The 27,380-nt window shown below is 40.4% G+C and overlaps 1 protein-coding gene across 2 annotated transcripts; it reads right to left on the bottom strand.

Moving 5' to 3' along the window:
• Positions 1-1,491: 1,491 nt before the first annotated feature.
• Positions 1,492-26,983, bottom strand: MELK (maternal embryonic leucine zipper kinase). Of its 2 annotated transcripts, XM_053932775.1 has the most exons (18): positions 26,785-26,983; positions 26,287-26,388; positions 25,913-25,998; positions 25,388-25,504; positions 24,718-24,861; positions 23,130-23,198; positions 21,949-22,041; positions 19,960-20,058; positions 17,003-17,071; positions 16,386-16,484; positions 15,300-15,386; positions 13,801-13,929; positions 10,213-10,432; positions 8,486-8,576; positions 7,882-8,050; positions 3,455-3,558; positions 2,176-2,349; positions 1,492-1,590 (listed from the first exon to the last, which is right to left on the bottom strand). In XM_053932775.1, exons 1-18 carry the CDS (start codon positions 26,834-26,836, stop codon positions 1,560-1,562), a joined length of 1,935 nt encoding a protein of 644 aa, XP_053788750.1. In that variant the 5' UTR covers positions 26,837-26,983; the 3' UTR covers positions 1,492-1,559. The 2 variants fall into 2 exon arrangements, with proteins under 2 accessions (XP_053788750.1, XP_053788751.1); XM_053932776.1 differs by lacking the exon at positions 1,492-1,590 and having other exon boundaries at positions 1,990-2,349; positions 26,785-26,982.
• Positions 26,984-27,380: the final 397 nt, after the last annotated feature.

Consider the following 27,380-nt stretch of genomic DNA (forward strand, 5'->3'; position numbering starts at 1 on the left):
GATGTCAAGAGCATAGTTGACTACTACAGCACAGGCATAGTCAAGGGTACCCCAGAAGCTATTCTGGACCCTGACACACTGATCCCATATTGGTCCCCTGCTCACCATCTGGTTCAGTGTGGTGCTCACTGCAAGCATACAGCACTTGCACACTGGCCCATGGGCACAATTCAGGCTTCTGTGTCCTCCTTAAAACCAGAACCCACCCTCTGTTCATGTGACATCCCTGCCCAGACCTGAGGCCTCCCACTTTCTTGCCAGTCCAGTTTCTTGTTTGCTGGTGTATACATGTACAGACCTGGGTTGGGGAGGGCATAGCCAGCACCAGGCTGAGACTTCTGTGCATTGCCCCATCAGCTGGCAGCATTGCACCAGCACTCTCAACACCCCAGACCTTCAAGATACCAGCCTCACTATGTGCAAAGTTCTGTTTTGATGCAGTTTCCCCAGAGACCCTGAACTTGCTGTGATTGACAGGATTGTTTTGTTGACTTTCTGTCACAGACTAGACATAAAATGCGTCAAGTTGAAGGCAATCATAACCATCAAGTCCTGCTCCTCTTGCAGGACTGCCTGTCAGATTTGCATCCCTCTATTTTAATTTCTGACTTTCCCTTTCCCGACTTTTCTTTAGTATCCCATTTGACAAGGTCCTTGATTAGATAACCTTTCCAAAGTGAACATGATCATGTTCTACACCCTCTTATCAATTAATGTGACCAGCCACCCCTGGCTGTCATTACTACCTCTCTTAGCATCCCTCTGGTGGATTTGTTTCTTTGTCCATGTTGTCCCACTTTTCCTACTAGTCCCTTCTGCACCTAAAATATTCTTGACCAGAAACACTTCAAGGAGCAGCAATTGTCTCTTTGCTCTCCTTCCTTCCCAACATTTCTTTTTCTTGAAATCCGCTAAAAAAGTTCCTGTTCTTTACTTGTCTGTAAAGCAGGAACCGGACAACCTGGAAACAAAATTGATGGATGTTTCTATCTTGATGCAGACAAAATAACCCTCCAGTTCCTGAGGTAGTGGTTACAGAGAACAAGCAGACATCTTTCATTAGCAGCCAGATCTCATGTCTGTCACTGCAAGCTTCCAGCAATGCTCAGCCCTCTCACTCACCCAACCCTTTGTGGATGTGCCTCAGGTTTTAGTTAAGGGGCAATAACGTGTGGTTTACATGCAGCAAATGGCAGTCAACTCCTGTTTAATAAAATGCTTCAGCACACGTCAACTTGTCTAAGTATTACTGAATGTCATCACTTAGAGAAAGGCTTCAACCTATGTCTTCCTGCTGCTGCTAGGGATTGGCCTGATGTGGTTTCTGCTGTAGCACAACTAAAGGCAGAATTAAACACTCCACACGACACCTAGCACAAGCATAGGGAGATATGCATCTGTTTTTAAGATATGATAGCAACCCTCCAAGCAACTCTTAGATGTTCTTGCTTTGTTCTGCATATTTCTAGTTTTATTTCTGGCACTTAAGTTCTCTTAGAGGTGTCACTGAATTCCTTGCAGACAGTTGGCTGACAAATGCCTTCTCCATTCAGAACAATTCAAAGGTGGTGGTGTTCTTCAGAGATCCTCCTATCACCACGTTAACACAAGAGCTTCAGAAAGTGCACAGGCTTGTTAAGCATCACTAAGGCTTCATAACAAGATAGCACAATGCTTTATATGGGATCAGTTTAAATCCTAGCACACTTGATTTCACATTTACTAAAGCCCGTCCTATTTTGTACAACACTGAGCATATAGTGTAACTCTGGGAACCACAGCTGTGACTTAGTTAATGATCTCAATAAATCCTACTTAAGCAGAGACAGGAAGAGAATTATGCAAATGACTATTACTGTGCACCATGCACTTGATAACTGAAGACATCCCACAATAAGCTTCAGCGCATAAAACCAGTACTTTTAAAACCCAGATATGTGAAAAGTACGTAAGCAAGGGAATGGCTTACAGAATTTTGCTTCAGAAAAGTTGTAGTTGCAGAACATTTATTACAAACCTAGTATTAAAGGAAGCATACAGAAGGAATATGTACAAGGAGGGATGGTTAAAAACCCAAGATGACAGATTTTTCACATATAGCTGTGACTGTGAGAAAGAATTACTTGTCTGAAAAGACCTTTCTAAAACATCGTGATAAAAGACTCTGCCACTCACACTTGGCAGCTAGATAAGATGTCTTCTATCAGCCTCTTGTAGACCCAGGCATCTCCTTTAAGCCGTTGTCGCCGGATACCCACTGCTTCAGGCTTAGTGAGCTGACATACTTCTAACTCAAACTCCATAGTTACTTTACCAAAATCTGACCGTGTTTGACATTTCAGGGTATAACTGTAAAACAGAAGGGAAAACAGAATAATTATTGAACCATTCCATATTTGTTTTGCAATACTATTTTAAATTAATAGAAGCACTTTAAATAAAATACCCCATTGCTCTTCAGAATATTGTGAAACAGTCCACAATTTAGTCACCTCAGACCTTTGTAAATACTGTAGTTTCATATTTATTATTATGCCCTAGGACCAATATGCAGCACCAATATCCTACACTACCACAAGAACCCCTGCATGCCAAAGGCCCCTATCTTCAGAGCTGGAATGAAGGAAAGTTCCCATGTTTTTCCTAGACAAGAACACTCTACTCTCTGTTGATTGCAGCTCAGCTGGTGTGAAAATAGGAAAAACTGAATGCAGAGTTTGAATGATTACAATGGGAGCAGGTGCTGCTGTGCAATCTAGCATCCTTCCATATTATGAGTTTGGAAATCCATCAGAGGTTGATGTATAACTCTGATGTTCTACCAATACCCAACACTGAAATACTCAAGAACTTGAGAAAATGCATATTGAAAAGTGAGCACAATGGTTATTTCATGCATTGGGAGGTCAGGAAATAGTCTTTCAGTTTGATCAGAAGTAAGAACCAATCTAACCAATCAGTAGCTTAGTGTAGCTAGCAAACAGTACAAATTCAAATAATCCACAAAAAGGAACGTGGCGTCTGCACACGTTTTAAAATGTACTGACCTCTTGCCTAAAGGCTAATGTCTTTTAACTGCCAAGAATGAGAGTTAAAAGGTATCTACACTATTTTCCAAAACTGTCCCATTTGTTCATGTGACTGTGCCTGAAACAACTTTTGGTATTTAAAATTTCACATGAGACAGGCTGATGTGATTTTTTTCCTAAGCATTACCCTACTACTATTGGTTTATACCTGTTGGTGAAAGAGCTCTGCTAGAATACACTTAACATAGCTTTGTTCTGTGTGGGCATGTTTAATTGCAGACATTTATTTAGTGCCTTGTACACTTTCTGTAAAGATTATTTTACAATAAGGTCAAGAAACTAAGTTTAAATAATTTGCTTTTTAAGGACTGGACTAGCAACCATTTAGACAAATAAAAGTTGAACTAATCATATTTTAGACTTACCCCTTCTGAACATATTCCACATGCTTCTTTGAAAGAACAATGATTATTTCATTCAACAGTTCGTCTGGATTCAGCAGATAAGTGGTGGTAATGTTACAGCGTGCCTAAAAGTAATATCAAAAGTAACATCAGTTTGCTAAAAAAAAGGAATAAAAAAATAAAAATCTCCTAAAACTGAAGACATTGCAAAAAGTTTTCACTAAGGAAGTTTCAGAACAACCATGGTGACAAATGCTTCAACATCCCAAATCTATCACCCTGCTGTATGGTGCAGAGCTGGGAAATAGTCAAAAGCTGAGACAGAGTGCTTCTGATAACAAGGAGCAGGCAGTGCACCAGGCAACTCTTCATGTATAAAGAAAAGAGGTTACTTACTACTTTTAAATTTACTGTTATAGGCAGTTTTAATCATATCTAGTATTTCATATAACAATCTTGTGCACTAAGTGACCTCTTGAACAACGAGCAAATGCCTGGAGGTATTGGGAGGAAGCATATGACAATTGTAACATACCAACATGTCCTATATCTGGCTTCTGAAGTCACAGAAGCAGCCAAGAGAAGACAAGACTGAAAAAAAGCTTGAAAAATTAACGTAGTTTGAGGATGCAAAGTCAGTAGAAGAGTGCTTCTTGTGGTCGTTATTTGGATTTACATGTATGCAACTCTCTGACATAACTGCTGTAACACTGTCTTGCTGTACTGTAGCCCAGTGTCTCTAGACATGCCTCAGGAATTTTGCATAGACTATAGACAAGAGAAACTGAGGCAGGAGACTAAAGGCATTTAGAGAAAGAATATCTAGCTTCCAGTTGCTCAGGTTCCTGGATTATTTGCACAGTCTAGACTCCTGTCTGATCAGCTGGTCAGGTTTGTAGCCCAATATCTTGTCCTGAATGTGCATGATTGACAGACAGTTCTCTGTGTGGTAGGTATCCCAGCAGCCAATCTGTTGAAGGGACACATCATTAGCTTCTATACAACTGCTTATGCCTTGAAAAAACAACCTGCCCTCTTTCATGATAATTCTCTTTTTCAAACATGTTGCCTAAAGATTCAAGTACAAATTTTTCTTGTATAGCTTCTGAAGTATGTAAGTTGCATTTGAATGATGTATATAGAATCACTAGGGTTGGAAGGGACCTCTGGAGATCACACAATCCAATCCCCTTGTCAAGTCAGGGTTCCCTAAAGCAGGTTTCACAGGAATGTATCCAGGTGGGCTTACAATGTCTCCAGAGTGGGAGATTCCATGACCACCCTGGGAAGCTTGTTTCAGCGCACTGCCACCCTCAATGTAAAGAAGCTCTTCCTCACGCTGAGGTTGAACATGAGGTTATTTTATGGCCACTGCTCCTCAGCCTATCACTGGGCACCATTGAAGACAGTCTGGCACCGTCCTTTGACACTCCTTTGAGGTATCTATATGGATTGATGAGATCCCCTCTCAGTCTTTTCTTCTTTAGACTAAGCAGGCTCAGCTCCCAGTCTCTCCTCATAAGAGATGCTCCAAACTCTTAATCATCCTTATGGCCTCTGCTGGACCCTCTACAGCAACTCCCTGTCTTTCTTGAATCCGGAGCCCAGAACTGAACACAGCATTCCAGATGTAGCCTCACCTGGGCAGGGCAGAGGGGCAGGATCTCCTCCCTGACCTGTTGGCCATATTCTTCCTGATGCATTCTGGGATCCCACTGGCCCTCCTGGTCCCCAGGACACTCTGTCAGCTCATGGTCAACTTGCCATCCACCAGCACCTCAAGGTCCTTCTTCACAGAGTTGGTCTCTTGTAGGTCACTCCCAGTCTGTTCTGGTACTTGGGGTTATTCCTCCCCAGGCGCAGGACCTGTAGTTGCCCTTGTTGAACCTCCTTAGGTTTCTCTCTGCCCAGGTTTATCTCCAGCCTGTCAAGTTCCCAACTTGACTGACATCACAGCCTTCAAGTGGATGAGCCAGATCCCCAGCTTAAAGATTGAGGCAAAGAAGGCATTCAGTAATTCTGCCTTCTCTGTATGTTTCATTACCAGGACACCTGTCTGATTCAACAGCATCCCCGTGTTTTTCCTAATCTTACTTTTGCTGATGATGTACTTATAGAATACATTCTTGTTTTCATCTATATCCCTTGCCAGGCTCAATTCCAAGTGGGCCTTAACCTTCCTAGTTGCATTTCTGCATATTTTGACAATGTTCCTAGTCTTCCTACATGGCCTGTTCCTTTTTCCTTATCTTATAAATTTCTTTCTTCCATTTGAGGTTCACTAGAAGCTCCCTGCTCATTCATGCAGATCTCCTACTCCCTGTGCCTAACTTCTTTATCACAGGGATATGCTGGATTTGAACTTTGAAGAAGTGCTGCCTTGAATACTGACCTGCTCTCTTGGACTCCCTTCTCTTCTGAAGCCCCATCCTATGGGATTCCTCTAAATAGATTTTTGAAGAAGTTGAAGTTAACTCTCTAGCAGTTTAGAGTTGTAGTCCTGCTACTCTGTTTGCACCACACAGATCCCATGTTCCATTATCTCATGGTCACTACAATAAAGGTCACTACAGCCTTCACATCTTCACTCAGTCCCTCCTGGTTCATTAGTACAAGGTCCAGCAACACACCTTTCCTTGTTGGCTCTTCCACCACTTGTGTCAAAAAGTTATCTTCAATAATCTGTAGGAACTTCCTGGACTGTGTGTGCTGTGCTATGTTGCCCTTCCAACAAATATCAGGGTGGTTGAAGTCCGCTGTGAGAACCAGGGCCTGTAATCATGAGGCTACTTCCATCTGTCCACAGAAAGGCTCATCAGCTTCCTCCCTCTGATGAGGTGGATTATAGTAAACACCTGCAACAGTGTCACCTTTCCCTTAAATTCTCACCTCATTCACCTGACCCTGGGTAGAGCTCAATACATTACAGTTAGTCTTTTACACAATGAGCTTATCACACTGACTTGGCCATTCCTGACAACATTTCAGTCACATAAGCTATCCCACCATGTTCTGTCATTGCATTGAGATCATGGCCCTGTGACCACACATAGATTTTTAGTTCTTGTTTATTCCCCATGCTGTACGTTTGTGTCTAGGCATTTCATGCACGTAATCAAGCAATTGGGTTGCACAGAGCGGGTGTAAGAGCAATCACAACAGCAATGCATACTCTCAGCATAGCTTGCCCTTTGATCCTCATCTTGAGAGGCAGCCAAGAAACATCTGTTACTGCATTGGTTGGTATGGCCTAATCAAGAAGGAAGCAATGGCACAAGCATCACCATTTTGAACCCCACTCCTGAGTCCTTCAGTCTGAAGTCAGTCTCTCCAAATTGGCCAGGGGGCTGCCAAAGATTTTCTTGCCCACTTTAGACAGGTGGATCCATCCCATCTCTGCTTAACAGGCTACAATCATTAAGTACAACCCATTGTTTAAAAGGCAAAACCTTCTCAATGGCACAGCCATGAAGCCAGATGTTGATCTGCACTATGCATTTGCTTCTGGCTGTCCCCTTTTCTCTCACTATGAGAAGATGACTTGGGCACTAATGTTTTTACCTGCCTCACCAGGTGTTAACAGTCTTCCTTGATCCTGTCTGTTGTTTGGCTTGCAGCACCATTTGTTACCCACATGATAACATAGTAGCAGGTAGCTGTCCATGCTCTTGAGAAGTTGGGGTACCCTCTCAGCAACATCATGAATCCTATCACCTGGTCGGCAGCAAACTTCTTGTGACTCTTTATCAGGCCAGCAGATGGGTGTCTCTATGCCCTTGAATAGAGTCGCTCACTGCAAGTACTCAATGTTTCTTTTTATGGGAACCTTGCCTGTGAACATCTAAAACCATATGTGTTTTCAGTCTGAATGCTGGAGTGTGGAAGTTGAATTGGAGCACTGTTTTTGTGGGTCACAAGGGCTCAAGGTGTCTCCTGCTCAGGTATCCATTGTAGGTGGATGGTTCTGAAGCCACAACTATGTCCATTTCAGCCCCTCAGTTCAGTACAGCCTGTTAACTGTCTCTTGTTATTCACCCACCTGTCACAACAGGCCATCAACCTGTGCACACTTTGTGCCTTTTCTCCAGAATGATTGAAAACTGGCCAGTAGGGCTCCTTTCAAACCATGCTGCTTCCTTCACGTTTGGTTTAGATGGGCTATAAGTAGCAAGGGCCAAACTCCTCCCTGGATCTCTTGCCTGAACCCAGACTAACAGATAAATTAATCTGGTAACTGGGGCACTGTTTTGTTATCAGCAATAAGTAAGAGCACTTCATTGTAGAATTCAGGCAAGACAGGTCACAGAAGCTTTCCCAAAACCATTTCTGAAGCTACTGGATGTTTTCAATCATAATTACTGTAAGACAATAATTAATACATAACTAATATAATTACTTAATATTTTAATAATACATGCTTTATTGTAAGACCTTTGCAGCAACCATACCTTAAGTTTCCTTGGACAGTCTCTAGTGCATCGTTTCTTCTTGCTTGGTGTAAGCATTGTGATCACTTTATCTAGGCCTCTTTCAAGACTTCCAAATATTTTGGCTTTTCTCTTCTTTTGGCTGCTATCCACATGTGCAAGGTCGAGATCTAATTCCACTGACTGACACCTGTTACATGAACAGATTAATCTGTTATTTTTCCCTCTGTGTTAAAAAACTATTATTTCAAAGATGTCACTAAAATATTACCAGACATGACAGAACAAAGAAAATGGAATCAAGTGCAATGTATTAGAGGAGTTTCTGTTTGAAAGTCTGTTGAAGTTTAAACCCAGAGATGTGTCTAGAAATTGCAGTCCTTTGGAGACCTGGAATAAGAAGGCATCTACATTATGAAAAATAGATCATACTGAGTTACATAGTTTTAAAACTTTTCTCTACCTTCATTATTTTCTAGTGACTGTAAAAAGAGGTTCTAGAAAAGTTTTTACCAAAAAGAATAGGAACAGCAGCTTGCTGTTGTAACAGGGCTTCCCAGGCAGCCCATGGATTAAGGTAGTCCTGCTCTAAATCAGCAATGTACACAAATAACTGGACACTTACCTTCTTTCAGGAAGAATCTCAGCTGCTAATTCATCTGCATTTGTCCGGTTAGCAGGTTTCTTAATTGGGGTGGCTGCAGTGAACTGACTCTCTGAAAGAAAATGTCCAAGCCAAACCAGGTATGTCTTTGCGTAAAAGGATTTTCTTTTCTTCAGTGACTATTTCTCATTATTAATAACTTCGTTCTAGCACCAGACCCCCTCTTCTATCTCAGGTCTATATTTTGGGAATTATAAAATATGTTTTTGCTACTACCTCTACTCTACAAATTAAAACTGTGACTGATTTCCCCAGGGCTCTACAAGTCAAACCTTAAGAGTAACCATTGCAGTTCAGTACTAGAAATTTGAGGACTAGAATTGCTTTCTTGCTCTGCTGCTGGTCCATGACTAAATATGGAGCAATCCACTGCATTGAGTAGTTGTGTTCTTCAGTGATCCATTTCCATTATATGAAGGGTATAAGTTTATATAGTCATGTTTAATATACAATGTACATGCTACACAATGGTATAGAAAGTCAGTGTCTGCAGAGCATGACTTTAAAGGCACAGGAGAAAACACCAAGTGAAACAGTCAGCAAATAAGTTGTCACAATTAAACACAACTTCAATGTTTAAAGTTTCAGCTCTCTACAGAATTGCACCTGACTCCAGACAAACAACCTCAAAATTTCCAGTGGATTCTTCCACTTTTCTATTTCCTGAATCAAAGATCTTTCAATGCAGCAAAGACAGCTTTCTTAATTCTCAGAAATGTCACTAAATAAATGAGCTAGAAAGGTTATTACATTTCCCATTTTGGATAGTATCTCTTTTGTTTTTAGACATACAAAGATGTCAGATATTACAAGTTATGTACAATCTTAAGGCAAACTCATTAACTAGTTTTTGTATTGCTATTCTTTATGAATGATCTCATTAAATAGCAGTATATTCAAAATCCCTTATTCCTCGAATCAGCCTGCAAAAACTTATGGTTCCTAACAATATGCTCCTTAACACCAGAAATGAAAAAGTCTCCTATTGTGAGGAGCCTTTGGCATTTGAAGGACAGAGTTAGCATTTACAGTATCAACACCAAAACTTTAATGGTAATCATTGAATGAAATGGTAAGGAACATATGGGATATGTACATGACTAGACAGGCTGACGACAGAAAATTCTGGTAACTGACATAATTTATACTGTGGTCTATTGCATAGCTGCAAGACCTACATATTGTTAACAGAAGCATTTTCACTGCTATACTGGACTGCCCCTGTGAAAATGTTGATATGCAACCATAAGAAATCCAAAAGCTAGATTTCTCTTAAAGCCAGCAATTAAAGCAGATTAACTAAAAGTATGCTTTTATTTTCATTCAGGATAATCACAAAGGAAAAACAGAGTGTTGAGGAAACTGCAATCTCAGCCTTCATGGAAAAGTGGAACCAGGTGCAAGCTTTAACAACACAGTGCTTGGCTCCATGTTAGGGTATACCAAAAGGGACTCACACATGATAATTGTGAGCAGCAACACAAGTAACATGCCCTGATGGATGGTTAAAACTTTTGCAGCACCCTATCAGATGTACTAGAAGAAACTCGGTGGTGCATAGGACAAAAAAATTGAGATGTTTCAGAAATAGATGTATTGGATGAAGAAATATTGTGCTTATATTTGGGTTTCAGTGATTCCCAAGCAATATATATGTTCTAAGCTTTCATTAGTTACATTCTACATACCTTTGAAAGCCGGTGCCCTAAGGGGAACAGCTTGTACCTGTGTCTCCATTTGACTCGTTGCAAGAGGAGTCTTAGGAAGCACAAAGGGCATTTCATTTCTCAAAGCTGGCACTGTCTCAACATTCTCTTTGTTTTTATGCTTCTTTGATGCCACTTTTCTTGTCACTGGAGTTGACAGTGTGAATTCCATATCCTCCAGTTGGGCATCAGGCCTTGAATGCTACAAGAGATATAACAAAAAGAAAAAAGCCATCCTTTGCTGTATTCTGATCACATTCAGGAACATTACGGACACGGAAATTCCGAAGCAGGGTAAAAATATCATATAATGCCTGACTACAGAGCAATAGTTAAAAACTCTTCAATACTTCTGATTCCCTCTACAACTTGCTCATAAGGTTTGCAAGTAATTTGCCGTTTCTTTACCAGCTCTTCTAAATTCTTTAGCTTGCACATTTAAGGCTATTCCTCACCAGCTTACCTAAGCACAGCTAGGAATTTCCATTTGGCTTAATTGTAAAATTTTAATTGCTTCATTTGATTTTCTTGTCCAATATAGCTGCACTTCTTAAGAAACTTGTCCAGCTTTAGCCTAGGTCTGAGACCTTGTTTGTTGAACCTTATTTTTTCCTGTTGGTTTTAAAATCCTTATTGACTCATTTTCTATATGATCAAAGCTCAAGTTTTAGTCAAGTTACCTACAGCTAGAGGAAGGCACAACATATGTTCAGCTATATATTTAAAACACTTCTTTACTCCATTTGTAACTCCACTAGGCCAGGGTCTACCAAACATTTACATATTCAGTAATTTTTATGTACAACGATGACATGGTTTGACACTGGCACAATGCCAGCACCCCCATGAAAAACCACGACAAATGAAAATAAGATCTTTTGGATTAAGGACACTGTATCAAACACCTGCTTCATTCCATGAGTATTTATATCAAATTTTTCTAACAGAGACTCTTCAAACAGTGAAGCCGTATCTGTAAATTCCATGAATACAAATGCACATGGCACTTCACTGCACTCTGCCACATCACAATTTTTCCAGACTGGAAAGAAATATTCAGTTGAGATTCCACTGCACACTTAAAAGTAAGATTTCATCAGAAAAGACTGCCATTAAAGTCTAAATCTAATTTCTTTCTAAGTTCCTAATAATGGAAGTTCCCATGATGGTGACCTAGGTTATATAATATGACTTTAATATTGTTGTTGTAGATCTGTCATTTTTATCAAAAGTAGGTGTGAAACTATTCTCAAAGCACCATTGCCAAATCATCTTTCTTGACCAGGTTTAGGAAGAGAAGCAACTCACAAAAATGGCCACATTTGAATTGAAGGCTTGGACCACAACCTCTTTTTACCAAAAGTCCTAGTAATAATTTAGAAAGAATCCAAGAGAAGAATGGAGTAACGTTTGAAAGGAGGCTGGATAAACACATATATCCAAAACATATGACTACTGAATCCACAACACTAATTGGAACTAGCATTTGGAACCCTTCATCTGATGGCTAGTTCTGCCCTCCCCAAATTTTGTCAGTTATTAAATCAAGGGATTTGTAACTTCAGCCAAGGTTGCTAACCTTTATGGTTCACACCACATACAAGCAGGTATATATCCAAGCATCCTTAGTCTCTAACACCTTTTTGTTACTTACAGGAAACTCTTCCCAAGAACTTACTTCATACCATTACAATGAAACTGTACACAGTCATTTTAAATTGTCAGTCTTTGGCTGAAATGGACACCATTATAAAAAAGCTGGAATGGATGACATTTTAGTAACCCATGTTCTGCTGGTGAGTTTCTGTTGCCCCATGATCAAGGATATCACAATGAGCAGATCTCTCATTACTACTGGAACAGAGAGCTGTCTGATAAGCTCTAGATCTTCTATGATACCTTACTCAAAAGCCCTTACCAGAGGGTTACTAACTACAAGAAGCTGACAGTGTAGTTGAAATCACATTCCATTAAACATGAATGCATGATTAGGATATCTCAGCTATTGTGTTCTAGATGTAATTCATGGTGACTATTTTGCAACATGCTTCTATATCAAACTACTTGAAGTCAAGCAGTATTATGTACAAGCTTGTGCCACCAAATTCAGAAATGGTTAACTAAAAGGTTCTGTTTGCTTCATTGTCTTCACATTAGATCAGGTCCAGCTAGAGAGCTTTGCTAGCTGCATGTTTCAGCAAATTCAGTTGATGTTCACCCAGAAGCTACGCACAGGCAAGTTAATTGTGTTCTGAGCACTGCAGGAGGATTAATGGATTGCTGTATTGTGTAGACATCATCTAGGAAGGCATAATGCGTATGTCAATTAGTAGCATTTGCCAATTTACCTTGGACATCACTAGAGATGAAGTAGCTTAACAGTTCAGCACAACTGAACCTAGTGAACCTCCACCTTAATCATCAGAGTGTAGCAGGCTAACCCACCGTGATCATGGAAATCACATTAAGCATATTCAGGAACACTTACGATTCATTATCTATTATGCAGCTCTAGTAGTCCTAGAATTCACATATCAAAAGAGCTGTATGGGTGAACGGAAATGATGTACATGCAACTGAATGAGATACATAAAGTATTTATTCTGAGTGCTTGCCTCTAACACAAAAAGCAGCACACTCAGACCATTTCACAGATATTTTGTCTCAAGGGGAAACAGCTTATACAAGTCTGCAACTCCACTGAACGTTTTGGAATTTGTCAACTAGACTAGTATTGCTGATGTCACATATATTTGCGTATTATATACAGCATTGCAAGGATTTTAGCAACTCTAGCCACTACCAAACTACAGGAATAGAAATTCCCCTAAGATATACAAAATTACTTCAGAATCCCAATCATCAGAAAAACAGTAGCAACACATTTCCTTTACTCAAAGTAAACAGCTTCCTCTCTAGGATTATGTACTCAAGTGTAACAGATGAGAAAGGGATGACTCCCTTCTGATTTGATCACCAGCTCCCATAGTGTCTATGTCATCTAGAGAACACTGCCCAGGTGACATATCATGAGGTATCAAAAGATTTTCCTTACCAAATGCAACCCTCAAGGTAGAAAAAATATAGAGACAAACAAACAGAGTGCACATAGTCATTACAGAACAAGATCTGGAATCATCCAGGCCACAAAAGAGAAAAATTGAGGCCATTAAAAAGGAGGGATTCTGTGTGACACTTGATGCATCAAATCCTCCCAGATGGCTATTCCAGTAAAGCCAATCCAGAGAAGCAGCCTAGCTTGCTAAATCATGTTAATGAGACAACTGAACTCTTTAATGCCCAAGACTTTAGCTGACTGTGTACTTCACATAATATTCCAAGTTGGAAGGGACCCTCAAAGATCACCAAGTCCAACTCTTAAGTGAATGGGCCGTACAGGGATCATAACCACCTTGGTCTTATTACCACCATGCTTTAACCAGCTGAGCTAAACTCAGGCTCATGCTCTCTTCCTGATGTTTAGAGCACCAGAATATTTCTCCAGGCAGAGCGGTGTCAATGCAGAGCAGGATTTTAAAGAAGATGCTGGCCTGCTGAACTCAAGTTTACCTCAAGGACGGTTGACATCGTGGTACTGGTATGTTCTGTTAGACACGGAAACCTTAAACGAACACGCTTGCCACGAGCCTTCTTGGATAGAAGCAAGAGGTATGTTGCTGACATGTGGTCATATTTCCACTGTAGGGTCAGGGAGAAAGAAAGAAAAAGTATTTTAATCTCCTCTTTGGAAATATTACAAGTACAAGTCAACTTCAGCCTTCTGAGTATTTCCATATCTCCACAAGTTTTTCTATTCGATATGCAACCCTAATTACACATAACTGTAATTTCAGACTTCAAGTGATTTGCATTACATGCCTGAAATCCAGAAAAAGGCCCTATGTTGGTTGTTCTTTGCAAGTTAGTTTGTAGTTCATGCAGTAGCATGGAAATGCTGGAGTGAAGATCTATCTACTGAAGTGAATGCAAACCCAGCAATTTGGTTTATCCAATATTTCAGCAAGAGTATAAATTTCTTGGAAGTAATTCCTGCCCATTCTTTCTTAACTGACAACTTTTTGTATTATTTTCAGCAGCTCTGTGTGCGTGAAGAACAGACACCACTTTTGACGGGTTTGCAGCATAGTGCAGTTAGTTTGAATAACTTATAAGGGATTAGAGTCTTCCAGGAAAGGACTATGCAAATAGCACAAACTTATTTGGAAGGATTTTCCCCTCTGTAAACAGGTTATTCTGATTATTTGCTATAACTAAAGAACAAAGAAAATTAACTCCACAAATCTGTTAAAACTATCACACACATTTTAAAAGTCTGTTTCTGCTACAGTTATGCGGAAAACCCAAGTGTTTTCAAAAACCCAAAACTATTGTCACTGCTAGGAAGTACAAAGAAGCAGAAAATTCAGTTATAATGAAGAATTTTCAGATTCAGGTAAAAGCTGGAGTACACATCATGCTTTAAGTCTTTTCAACAGCCTGCAATGTTACTGCTAACATTTGCACAATTCTTTCAGAAGTATTCAGTTCAACTTTTATCATTTGTCATCAAAAATGACTAAACATACTCACTATTTTTAAAAATCTGTGAACTCCAAAAGCCCCTGTATTTTGTTGACTGCCTGGGTGTTGTTGATTTTTTTTTTTTTTTTTTTGTTTTCCTACTCTTTATTGAACAATTTCAAAGCAAAGAGTTAACCCAGCAAATGGTATCTGTTGTTCAACTATAAATTTCTACAAGTCTGTTCTGACTTTCAGAGATTCAGAAGGATTTTACCATAGTGGTAAGATTTAGGAAACAGTAAGATTTAGGAAACATGAAGATCACAATTAAAGGAGAAAAATAAATAAACAAATTTGAACTTCCGAACCAGTAGCTTGTAGTTGCAAGCTACAGCTAGATTCTAGAGTTCTGCAGGGCCTCCTTAAATCTGAAATGTATGTAAAATGTCGTATTTTGGAATATGTAAGTATTGGTCTGATAACACAGTAAATTTATTTACTCTATTACTGTAGTTAATTACTGTAAATTACTGACATAAACTTCTTACCTCTGTTATTAATTGCAGTATAGTCTCCCTGCTCTGCTCATGAAACACAGAAAGCTCTGTTACACAGTCCTCATCAAGATGTCCCAGCTGCAACAACACAATGGATATTGAAGTGTGAGGTTTTCAATTTACCTCCTAATCCATATCTGACAGTGACACTGTTGTGAAACCCAGTGGGCTGAGTCAATAGTCAATGATGATTTTAGACCTTGTATTTCAAATGTTTAGCATCACAACTAAACATTGTAGGAAACAGACTGAAAAAGTCTTACAACTTCAACAACTTCACAGTCTGGATCCTCACAGCCTTATAAATTCAAATAAGCCACCCAAAAGCAGGTAAGATTTTTACTAGAATGGAAGGTCCACTTTTATCTACCTATAAATACCCAAAGCTACGAGCCATGCCCATCTCTCACACTGATGGTGCAAGCACAGTAAAAGGGTCTTTACCTAGGGTAACAGTGGCATCTGGTGGCAATGGGAAGCATTGGCTGTCAACATACAGAACTTGTCAGCACGTTCTGCCAGATTATTTGGGTTTTTTTCTTCTCCATACTGCCTTCATCTCTCACACAAGTAAAACAAGTGAGAGAGAGAGAGGATGAATATTCTTTCAGTGAAATTTTAATTTTCCAATTAAAAATTGAAAAATTTTAAATTTCATTTAATTTCATTGGAATTTTTGAAAATTCCAATTTTCATTGAGGACTACATACAAGATAAACCATAACCACATCTAGCACGACCTTCATATTATTTGTGTTTTACACGTTAAAGAAAGTACTGATCAAGCAGCCTAAGGAAGGAGCTGGTCATTCATATGTGGAAGTACTTTTTGATGAGAATTCAGTTATTCTGCATATTCAGCTGCAGAATACAAGGAAAATACATTTGAAATATCTCCTCAAGAGAAATCAGGACTAAGTAATAATATTTTGACAGCTAAGAGAATCAGAAAACAACCACAACCATCTCAAAGTTCATCTTGTAACAAACAATTTCATACCACGCACTATGAGGATGGTAGTAAGCTAGCAAATATTACATGAAATGCTTTAGTATCTATCTGACCAGAGTACTTACTGGGTATTTACTTTGCCACTGAACAGTATCAGAAAAACCTTGCATGAGCCAAGGGTGACTTAAAAGGTGTTGGATTGTAATCCGCTTCTTTGGGTCGACCTGGTGTGCCATAAAAATCAAAGTGATACTTAAATTGTGGAGAAAAAGTGAAGAAACAATTGATCTTCCACACAGAATGTTAGGGTCATTAGGGACAAAACCAGAAACCAGTACTTCTTCAGAGCTTCACAAAAGGAAGCTCGCACTCAAAGATCTTAACTGTGAAGAGCAGTTACAGAACCTACAGCTACAACAGATCTCCCAGGGATATGCAGCATTGGCTATATTCATGTATATTTGGGCTACAAAACAGCTCTTGTTTTTATATTAAGAAGAACCAAATACATGCTGTTTGAAGTCTGTTAAATCATGTAAACTTTGCTAATTATTTTTGAAATCAAACATTTTTCCCAAAGATTTTTTTGCTGAAGGCAATGGTAATCTTCTCTTCAAAAAATTGTAAGAATTAAACTTCCCATTTAAACACAGAATGGTTTTAAAATATTTTCTTGATGTAATGTTTTGAACCAATTAAACAGTACTTTATACATCTATTGAACAGAAACAATAATCTTTACCTGCAGCATCTGGTCAAGGAGCAATGTACTGCTAGGAGAGAGCCAGTTTGGAGTACTGTATTTTCCTCTCTACAAAAAAAGAAGAGGATTTAGAACACGGAACCTCAAAAGTAACTACTAAATTACTTGGACAATAGTGACATCTGTACTTTGTAAAAAAAAACAACAGCAGGAAGATGTGAACTTAGCTTAAAGAATGACTTGCATAAATGTCATGGCAGTACTAAAACCTGGCGGCATTAGAAAGGAAAATGCCATGTTTGAATCACCAGCTGCAGTTTTCGTCCACTCTGCTTGTATGACACCTCCATCTCCACCCACTTTTGCAGCTAACCTGCTCCTTTCTCCATTGCCTTGGTTTATCCTATCAACTTAGTACTGAAGTTCTAGAAGTGCAAACATACTGGATTATGAATGACTGATACTAGCACTTTGCAATGTGAAGATTCCCTGAAATCACTACTTTTCAGACACCAAAGTTACACCATCCTCAGTATTAGGATATTCTTTTTTGAATAGGTTAAATTTAATGCTAAACTTTCAATCATACAGCAGACAGGAGAAAGGTTACAGATCTAGCAAGTGAGATTTTTTTCAAGATAATTATTTACTGTTGTTTTTCTTTAAGTTTTGGTTAGAAGAAAATAGAAAAAAACAACTCCCATATGTGAGGAGTAACAGTAGCTAGAAACCAAACCAAATTCACCACCAAGAATAGTTTATTTCTGAATGAAAACCGAGATAAAAATAAAAATCTGTACAAACTCATCGTCAAATAACGTAACTATCATTTTGTAACGGCAGGTTTATTTCTACAGACAAGTGCCTTAATAACAAAACAGTTGGTATTATATGCAGCCACATTTCTAAGAATGGTATGTATTGCATTGACATCACAGATTAAAGACTTTTAGTTACATCTTTATAGACACTATTAGTAAGTTATTTAGGAATAGTTCTGTAGGCTGTTTTACAACACAGCTTTACTATGAAACTAAGTAACACAGGTAATCTACATTTTGGCTTTAGTATAATGCTACAGAATACAACACAACAAAGAGCAATTCTCACCTATTCTACTGTGGGCAATACTGGATGGTAAATATCTGGTTGTGATATCTGCCAGGCACATAAGGTCATACCAGAAGTAATTTTTTTTTTACAGTAGTTATACCACAGCTTAATTTTTCAGTCAAAAAGTCAATCCACTGATTCACAAATGAAGACAACATTCCAGGGAATTAACACTGCATGTAAAGCATATGATGTGAATTGAATTCATGCAGCAGATTTGACTTGCAGCAACAGGCTCAAGATGAGATTACAATAAATTTCAGGATTTAAAATATGTGAAACTAATTCCATAATAGCCCTCATTTGAAACAATTTTCAATTCACAACCACATAAAATTAAAACAAATTCAGAGTGGAAATAGCAAGTATGCATCTTAACACCTGCGACATGATTGGTTTTTGACTGCTCCCAAACTAAACTTTAAAACCTCATTTGTTGTTTCAGCTCATTTTAACATATTCCACTGGCAGATGCTACATTGCTCCAAACATCCCAGTTCACAGTTCCTGTCCATGCTGGACAATGGTAACTACACAGAGTCATTTTTGATATTCTTAATTAAGATCTCCATTTCACATCTGAGTTCTCAGCTCAGTTGGATCATTTAAGCAGTTGGATCATTTACCAGGTTCTGCATCTTGGTGTAGTGAGTACCAAAAAGGGTTTCATCATCCTATGACAGCATGCTCACAGGTGGACACGTTCTCAGTGTGCTCTGACTTTCTAGGTAGACAACACAGTTCACACCAGAAGCAGAGAGGGAAAAGCAGCTCAACAACCCCGGTGTTTACACTTAATAGCAATTTCACTGGGAAATTAAGTGCTTGCTAGCATTATTCGGACAAGACTCTTAATCACATGGTTTAGTTTAGGTAGTCTTGCAAAGAGCAGGGAGTTGGACTTGATCCTTTTTGCTCTCTTCCAACTCAAAATATTCTATGACTATATGAGTTGGGAAGTCACGTAATTTTACTGGCATCTCATCTGAACATTAGCACCTTTACACAATCTCTTTAGATTAGGTAGTCTTAGCTTATTTTTCCCCTTTTTTTTTCTTTCTTAAAGCTCTCTTCCATAACTCAAACTAAGCTTCCTAGTCAAGGTACTTCCTTCTGTCAAGGTACTCAAGTGTACTCCAATTCCAGATTAAAAATCCACATTCTGTTGAAATAATCAGGTGCTTCATAGAAGTCAGACTGTTATGCACCCTGAAAACATTTCCTGTGCAAACCAGTGTCAGTTGCCCCCTGCCAAAGTAGTCCTTGAATACTCTCAAGAAGGGTTTTTTGCTGTCTTTTTAAAGACATATCAGACTCTTGGTGAGAGGAGAATGAGGTAGAAGAATACAAAGCCATTACTTTGCACTGCTGTTCATCATCCCACTCAGACCAAGCTTCATCAACATAGATTTTTATGGCAGCTCAGAAGTGGCTGGCAGAGATGCATGTGTAATGAGGAACAACAGCTGTTTAATCACATCAAGAGGAGTTTACAGGGAAACAATCAATAACTTAATTTTACTATGTACTATTTATTTAACTCTTTTTGGAAGAGGAAGGTATAATACCAGAGGCAGAATCCTGCTTTTCCTAGACATGAGAGTGGCTGGCATTCAAGAAGAGTATTTTTAGCATTTTTTAGGGAGAAGACAGATAAACACTCAGATATAAAAGTCTCAGTTTTCTACTGTATCATAGGTCCAAGCTACAATACTGCACAGGCTGAGGGAAAACAGAAACAAATCCACAAAATACTGATCAAAAGAGAAGCAAAGCATAACAAAATTCAGCAGATAAGCCTTTTTTGCTCAAATCAGAAAGTGAAAATTTCCCATAATGCTTAGTGATTCCTGTTCCTCATGTATTCTAGTATCAATACCTACCATGATCTTCCTGTAGACACCCATGTCATTATCAGCATCAAAGGGGAGAAAGCCACACAGCAGAGCATACAGCAGTACTCCCATACTCCAAATATCTGCCTAAAAAATGAAAGTGAGAGTTCACAAACCTCGTCTGTTTAAACCTCATCTGGCTTAGAGACCTATCACATTATCTCCTTTTGGCAAAGCCCACATGAAACTTGTGGAAAGTAGGTTCCTTAACTCTGGACAGAACTCTTATGAATGAGGTCCCTATATGTCCAATTAAATAAACCACAAAATTAAAATTTAGCAGCTATTTTAATTAAGCAGCAGTTTTATATAAAATAATACAACTGAGTAGTCGCAAAACCAAATCTGGCAGTGGTTCAGATAAAGCATAAGCAAAACCAATCGATCGGGGTATGGGGAGGGCTTCCCACCATGCCTCACATACAAAAGCAAAAGAATCCAAACACAACTTATATGCTGTATGCTAATACATATTCATCAATATTTTCTTGTAAATCTCCTCCTGTTTTCGATTCTTGAAATCTACGTCACTGTACGGCACAGTGTATGCTCCACTTGGAGCTACTTCTTGGCTTTTCGGTGGTCTTTTCAGAGGAAGGCTCACCGTCTTCCTCACTATCCTCTGAATAACCTGGCAAGTTGTGCATGTGCATTAAGCTTTGTGTTACGTAAGTAAGCATTATGTTCCAAATAAGCCTTATTATTTCATAGATAAGACCATTATTTTAAATTCCCTATCTGGAATTGTCCCAACTTTATTCATCTCAAGGCCAATCCTGCCTTGGGAATCGTCTTGACTCTGTCCATCAATGCCAATTCTGCTCTGGTAGTTTTCTTAACTTTATTCATCCCAAGGCAGTTTTTTGTTTTCAGGATATTGCTTATCTCAAACACTCCATCTTGTACCCTATTTCCTCCTGAACATCTGAAAACATCTGTTTTGTGACACTAATTACATATAATTTTTCTCTATTACTTTTTAACAAATATTTTCTAAAATATCAATATAGTTACAGTTATTAGCACGAATCATATTCATTTATCACAAAGTGAAAGCACACAATTTTCAATTCACTAAAACTATAGCACTATTAAAACCATTACTCTTTTTCTTAGGTCACCAAATTGCTGCATTACCTTTAACCTACAAGGAATTCATTGACAAAAAGGAAATCAAACTCATCTGAAGGGATTTTGTACTCAAAAGTATTTGTGATTATGACAGCTGTCAGTACAGTAACAATCAGCTTTAAAGCCCCACTGTTACTTTTCTGTATAGACATGACAAGGTCTACTTGCCTCATACCGCAACCCCCACTTCAGTCATAAAGATAAAGGAAGTTTGAGAAGCACTGACGTTGTGGAAAACTAAAAGAAAGCAAGACTTAGAGGTCAGGGACAATGGTGCAAAGGAGGTAAAGGAAAAAAGACTGACTCCATCCAACAGCACAGACAGGAAGTTTGAGGAGATTGAAACTGCAGCATTTTGAATGAATTGACAAGGGCATGTAGCAAATCCCAATGTTCTAGACATGGAATCAAAGCTGGAAGAATTGCTACAGTTTTTGTTCTCTTCAATTTTACTACACTACACAGTACAAAGACCAAGTTTTCATAGAAGATTTCAAAGGCAAAGTACACAAGATACTGAGACCGCATAGAAATTTGCAACAAGACTTGGAAAATTAACAGAACAAATTGCCGCCTGGAATAATGTGTTAGGAGGTAGTTATTTTTTGTAGAGCAACATCTGGGGACAGTGAAGAATTAGTCAGAGATGAAAAAGTCAGATGCAGAACCTGTGGTCAGGAGCTATTCCAGGCCATGACTGCTCTCAGTCACACAGCTTTTGAGCGCCACTGAGGCAACATGACACTGAAGAAAGACAACATGGGAGTATATCTCAATCTCACCAGCTTTAAATACATGGTGCACACAGAAAAAAAAAACACCCTAACCCACAATTGTATCACCTACCTCTGAGCCAATGTATGCTTTGCCCTGAATCAGCTCTGGTGCCACATAAGCTGGGCTTCCACAGCAAGTGTTCAGATGGTAATCAAGGCCACCCTAGAATAAGACAAAACTGATGACAAAGAAGCATTGGCTCTAGTACAAATGGTGTCTTCTAGCAACAACACATTAAGAGGCCTCAGAAGTTTCATTTTTCAATGCTGTCTATATACAGTCACCTAACATTTTGCTTTGGTGTAGGCAAAAACTGTCCAAGACCAGGAGACTCCTATAAATGTTCAGATCCCAAGCTGCTTCTTCACATTATCCCGAGCAGCCTTTTCTGCAGCTCCTCCTGTGGTAGAAATACTTCCTTTTGTGACCGGAAAGAAAACAGATGGAACTTGGGAATCAGTAATCCAAGAGCTACTGGGCATGAGGCTGGTTGGATATTTTTATCAATATTTGAGACAATAACTTCATGAAGAGCCACTAAAATGCTTCCGTATTAAAAATGTGTTATTCCTTAGCCTGGGCTTTGTTTTAAGCAAATCAGAGTGAGATGACATTGTACCACCAAGATGGTCGTCTAATACTCTCAATTTCCTGCAAGGTGCTTTATCTTGACTCAGCTAAAACAATCTGCAGACTTTGGATCAGTAAGATCTTCTTTCCATTAAATTCCTTCCTCCCAGCATCTATCTCATATGTGAAGATGACAAACAAAGCAGCAATGTAGAAACAAACTTTAAACTTGTTAAACAACTCAGTACTACCATGTGGATCCAGAGGCTTTGCAAAGGTAAGGGGAATTGATTTGAATCGCAATCTCTACACAAAGACAAATAATTTGAAAATTACACATGCCATTGAAAATTACTGGGGGCAAATGGACACCAACATAAGCTTTACAGTGCTTTGTGGGAGTAGATACTCTACACACAAGTAGATATACACAAGGCAATCTGTGCTCATACTGAGATGGAAGATGAAGTGTAAGAGGAGAAAAACTGATATTCCGCACAGAAAGTGTAAAACTGTCTCACGCTGTTAAGGTCCTACGAAGCAATTAGCAGTAGGACAACTACACCAACAGTTCAAATTCAGGACAAGGCTCTGCACTGCACCCTGAAGTCACGCCTGCAATTTTTATGTGTGCACTGTAGTTGATTAAGCTCTGCTATGAGAGCAACTGACACCCTTACCTTTGGCTTTGCACAAAGTCCAAAGTCTATCAGCTTCAGATTGTGGTCCTCATCAATCAGCAAATTTTCCTAGTAAAAGAGAAAGTGGTAATGAATTCTTGTATAATGCCAGGTATCCAAGAAACCACATTTTCTTTCACCCTATTTCTTCTTGCCATTGCCAGCCATAATTTACCTGAAGCTCTCCTCTGGAGATTTTGGTCTGTTGCTAATGAATATATCCTATATTCCAGATAGGAAATACAAGCTCCTAACTGCTCAGAAAGGCCTAGGTGGCTGCTACACAGAAAGCAAAAACTGTGAAGCAGCAGTCTGCCCTGGCAGAAAATGCAGCCATTGATATCCCAGATGGCATGAAAAGAAGCAAAGCTGGCAAAGTGGGGGAAGCCACTTGCCCTCTGTTCACCACAGTGAGAACAGCACATTCAGTTTCTGCCCACCCTCTAGCACAGGAAAGACACCAAACTGAGGTAAACTCTGTGGATGGAAACCAGCCTGTCCAAGGTGCTGGAGCACTTTTTCCATGAGGAGGCTGAGGGAGAGATGGTTTTTCAGCCTGTAGGTGACAAAGCTTAAGTGGAGACCTCATGGCAGCCTTTTCATTCCTATAAAGGAGGCATAGAGACAGCACCAGCCCCGCCAGAGAAGCACACAGTGGGATGATGACAGTCAACAAGCCTCAGGAGACTTTCAGACTGGTACTAAGAAAATGCCTTTCTTATAAAAAAGAAAGTGAAGATCTTAACAGGTTTCCCAGCAACATTATGGTGTCTCATCCTAGGGAGAGGTCCAAGATGTGACTGGATGAAGAAGTTTGATATGACACTGTTTTAAACAGGAGATAAAAGCAGAAGCCACTAGAAGTCAATTCCCGACCAAGTTCTCTCACAATCCTATGAATTCATCAGGTCTCCAGCTACAATCCAAATCCTTCCAAGAGGGATACAGAAGGCTTTGCTTGGAGAGAAACTCTTTGGAGACAAAGATTTCATGAACTGTCTAGTAAAATGCTTGTACCCAAAGAATTTGCTTTTCTCAGTTATCAGTGTCTCTGAACATGCAAACTTCTAACCCCTTCTAGGAGAAATAGTCTCAAGTCTTCCATTCCCTAAGCCCATGCTTAATTATTGTGGTGACAGCAAAGCCACAGGATCAGTCTTTTGGCACATCCCTCCTCTGTCCTTACTCGTTTACATTGGGGGAGTCACATTTTCCTTTGAATGTCAGAACAGAACAGTTTGCACAATAGAGAGGAATCCTAACAACTCTCCCTGGGTACATGCTGGAATAAAGGGGATAGCAAAAATGCCTAACCAACAGTCAAAATCAAATCTGTGTCTGCTCCACTCTCAACTGGAGTGCACTATTCTGCTTCTCTTCCAGAGGAAGCTCCTTCCTCAGATACAGCCACATCCAGCTCAGTTGAGGAACAAAGCAATAAGTAGAAATAATGCTCTTTCAGTAAATGTTAACTAAAGAGCTCTAAGCACAGGAGAACAGAGAAGACAACTCACACCAGCTCCATTCAGAGAAATAAAAGTAGGTATTCATTATTATTTATGCAAATTCAACTACTGTTCCGACTTACTGGTTTGAGATCTCTGTGGGCATATCCCTGACTGTGCACGTAAGCAATTGCTGAAACAATCTGCCGAAAAAATATGCGAGCTTCCTCCTCGGAAAGGTGGTCCTTAGAAATTATGTAATCAAACAGCTCTCCTCCAGGACAGTACTGCATGAAAGCAGGAAAAAAGGAATACATTTGGGATACAATCATGAAACGTAAACATGAACAAGGACACTGCACAGCAAGAGGCACTCTTCTCTTTCCTTCCCTCTTCTTAATCCCAGCAGCACCCATGGGCATGCCCCAGGCCAGTGTGCAACAGATCCAACAAAACCAAGAGCCCAACTCTTGCCTGATGTTTGCCACAGCCATATCACACTACCAGCACAGGTGACAGAAACTGCCCAAGACATGACAACTCAGTGGCATTTCCCAGGTCCCACATATCCTGCTGGTGCTGTTTTTTGGAGTGTGAGGTGGGAATTAAAGTCAATTTGTTTATTGCAAACAGTGAAAAGTAACTTTACAATGAGACAGAACACATTATCAGCTTCATTTTTAAACTACAGCACCTTGGACACGCTCATCATTGAGACAATTTTCTAAGAATTGTTTCATTTGGACTCTGTTACCATCTACTGCTATGGCTAAACCCAGAGATTTTTGCTATAGCAGAAACACCATTCCTTACCTCTAAAACCATGAATATTTTCTTGGGTGTCTCAATCACATGATACAACTGGCAAATGTGCTGGTGACTCAAGTCCTTCATGGCATCGATTTCTAATTTAACACGAGGCAAGTCATCCTAAAAGATCACAACAGCAAGGTATGAAGTAGTTTGACAGCCGGTACCTCAAAGTAAACCTGCACATCAGAACTGCTCAAAATCAAACCAGCACCAGCTCTGTCACTGCTCACTTGCCCTCCTCACACACTGGTCAGTAAAACCCAAAGGGGCAGATTTGTGCTACTATTCTCATCAACACTCTGACTTAGTTTATTTAGTTACTTAATATTTAAAACTGTAACTGTCTCAGTTTTACTGCCAGGGAACATTGCCCTCTCCATATGAGGGCACAGGATTTGTGGTGCCTTTAAAATTCTTTCAATTTTACAGCATCTACCACTAGCCCACAGTGACAGGTTGCACCTGCATTCCTGAGAGCTCCACAGGAACAGCACCTTACCAGCTCTGAAGTATCTTTTGGATTACCTGTAAAGCAAGCTTGTCCATGATTTTTATCGCAACTTTTTCACCAGTGAGACGATGTCGCGCAAGTTTTACCTTTGCAAACCCACCTAGAATTTGAAACAGAAATGTATAAAGCTCTGCATAGTGACAAGCTTTCTTACCCTGATCTCAGTCGCCCTGAAGCAAATACCATATGCACAGCATGTAGTATCATTACCAGAGGAAGAAGCAATTGCTGCCACCACCTTCCAGTTACAGTTCCACAGCTGCGCCCCGCAAAATACACCGAGAAAACATGACCCACAGACTCTGAAGCAACAGTTAATCTCCCAGATAAACATCGAGGTGAGTGCACACATCACACACACTTGTTTGCATTCACAGAGTGAGCCCACCTGTGCCGACTGTTCCGTGTAATTCATAGTACTTAAGAATTTCCTCATAGTCATCTCCGGCCATTCTGCGACCCGCAGGACGCAGGCAGCTCTTCTCAGCACCTATAAGGGGAGACCGCAGATTGCGCTCATGCTTTCGGGCACAGAAAGCGATTCAGCAGCAGCCCCCGGGGAAGGCGGAGCGGCTGCTGTTCCCACGGATCTGTCACGGCTCCCCAGCGACAGGCGCGGGAGCGCCGCGACGCCGAGTCGCAGCGGCAAGAAGACCCTCGAGTCGCCCCGTTTCTTGGGGCGCTGCCGGCAGGAGCCGTCCCGAGTGTTACCCTGTCCCGAAGCAGCGACCCCACAGCGGAGCAGCCTAGACAGTCCGTTACTGTTCAAATGTCCCGCTTCCGGCCGACGGGATCGAAAAGCCAATCTCCGCGCGCCGCCAAACCGGAACGGGCGTGGAAGGCACGGGTGAGCCGGGAGGGAGGGATACAGGGAGTGGGCGCTGACCAGAGTGGGAAGGTCTCTGCAGCCGGCTGGCTGCTAACGGGTGCGGCCTCATTGGTCTCAGCCGAGACCAATCCCTACGGAGACAGAAAACAGCGTCTGCCTCTTCCAGAAAGCGCGTATTCAGGAGCAGCGGTCGGGACTGGAGTGGGGTCCGCGCCGCAGGGGATGGCGCCACGCACAAGATGGCGGCCGAGGCCGTTGCTCCCAGGAGGTGGTGCCTCCCGCCGCTCCCTGCGGGCTTTCCCGGCTGGCCGTGGCTGCCATTTCCAGCGCCACTCCTGGGTGTCCTGGGGTGGCCTGCCCGAGGCACGGTGTCTCTCCGGGCCGGGGCAGGCGGGTGTCTCCATTATGAGGTATATGTTTAGATGACTATTAATAGGTTCATTAATGCAGTATTGCAACTTTGCTCTGTGCACACGAAGAAACACAAGACAGTTTGTACCCCTGTTTTCCAGCTATTTAAAGAGGCAGGAAACGTGAGGGTGACGAGGTTGGAGGAAAGCATGGGAAGAGAAAGGGCAGGAAACGTGATGGGAAGAGAGTGGGAAACATGACTGGAATAAGGCCAGAAAAGTGTGAGAAGCATGAGGGGAAAA

This window comes from Vidua chalybeata, chromosome Z (assembly GCF_026979565.1).
Source record: "Vidua chalybeata isolate OUT-0048 chromosome Z, bVidCha1 merged haplotype, whole genome shotgun sequence".
NCBI lineage: Eukaryota > Metazoa > Chordata > Aves > Passeriformes > Viduidae > Vidua > Vidua chalybeata.

Excerpts from the sequence above, each read along its gene's own strand:
- MELK (XM_053932775.1), bottom strand. The coding sequence starts at position 26,836 with ATGAGGCCGCACCCGTTAGCAGCCAGCCGGCTGCAGAGACCTTCCCAC. Across the intron at positions 8,051-8,485 it reads GAGATTCTTCCTGAAAGAAG|GTGTCAGTCAGTGGAATTAG; the intron begins GTAAGTGTCCAG and ends TTCATGTAACAG. Across the intron at positions 1,591-2,175 it reads ATCTTATCTAGCTGCCAAGT|GAGGATCTCTGAAGAACACC; the intron begins GTGAGTGGCAGA and ends ACGTGGTGATAG.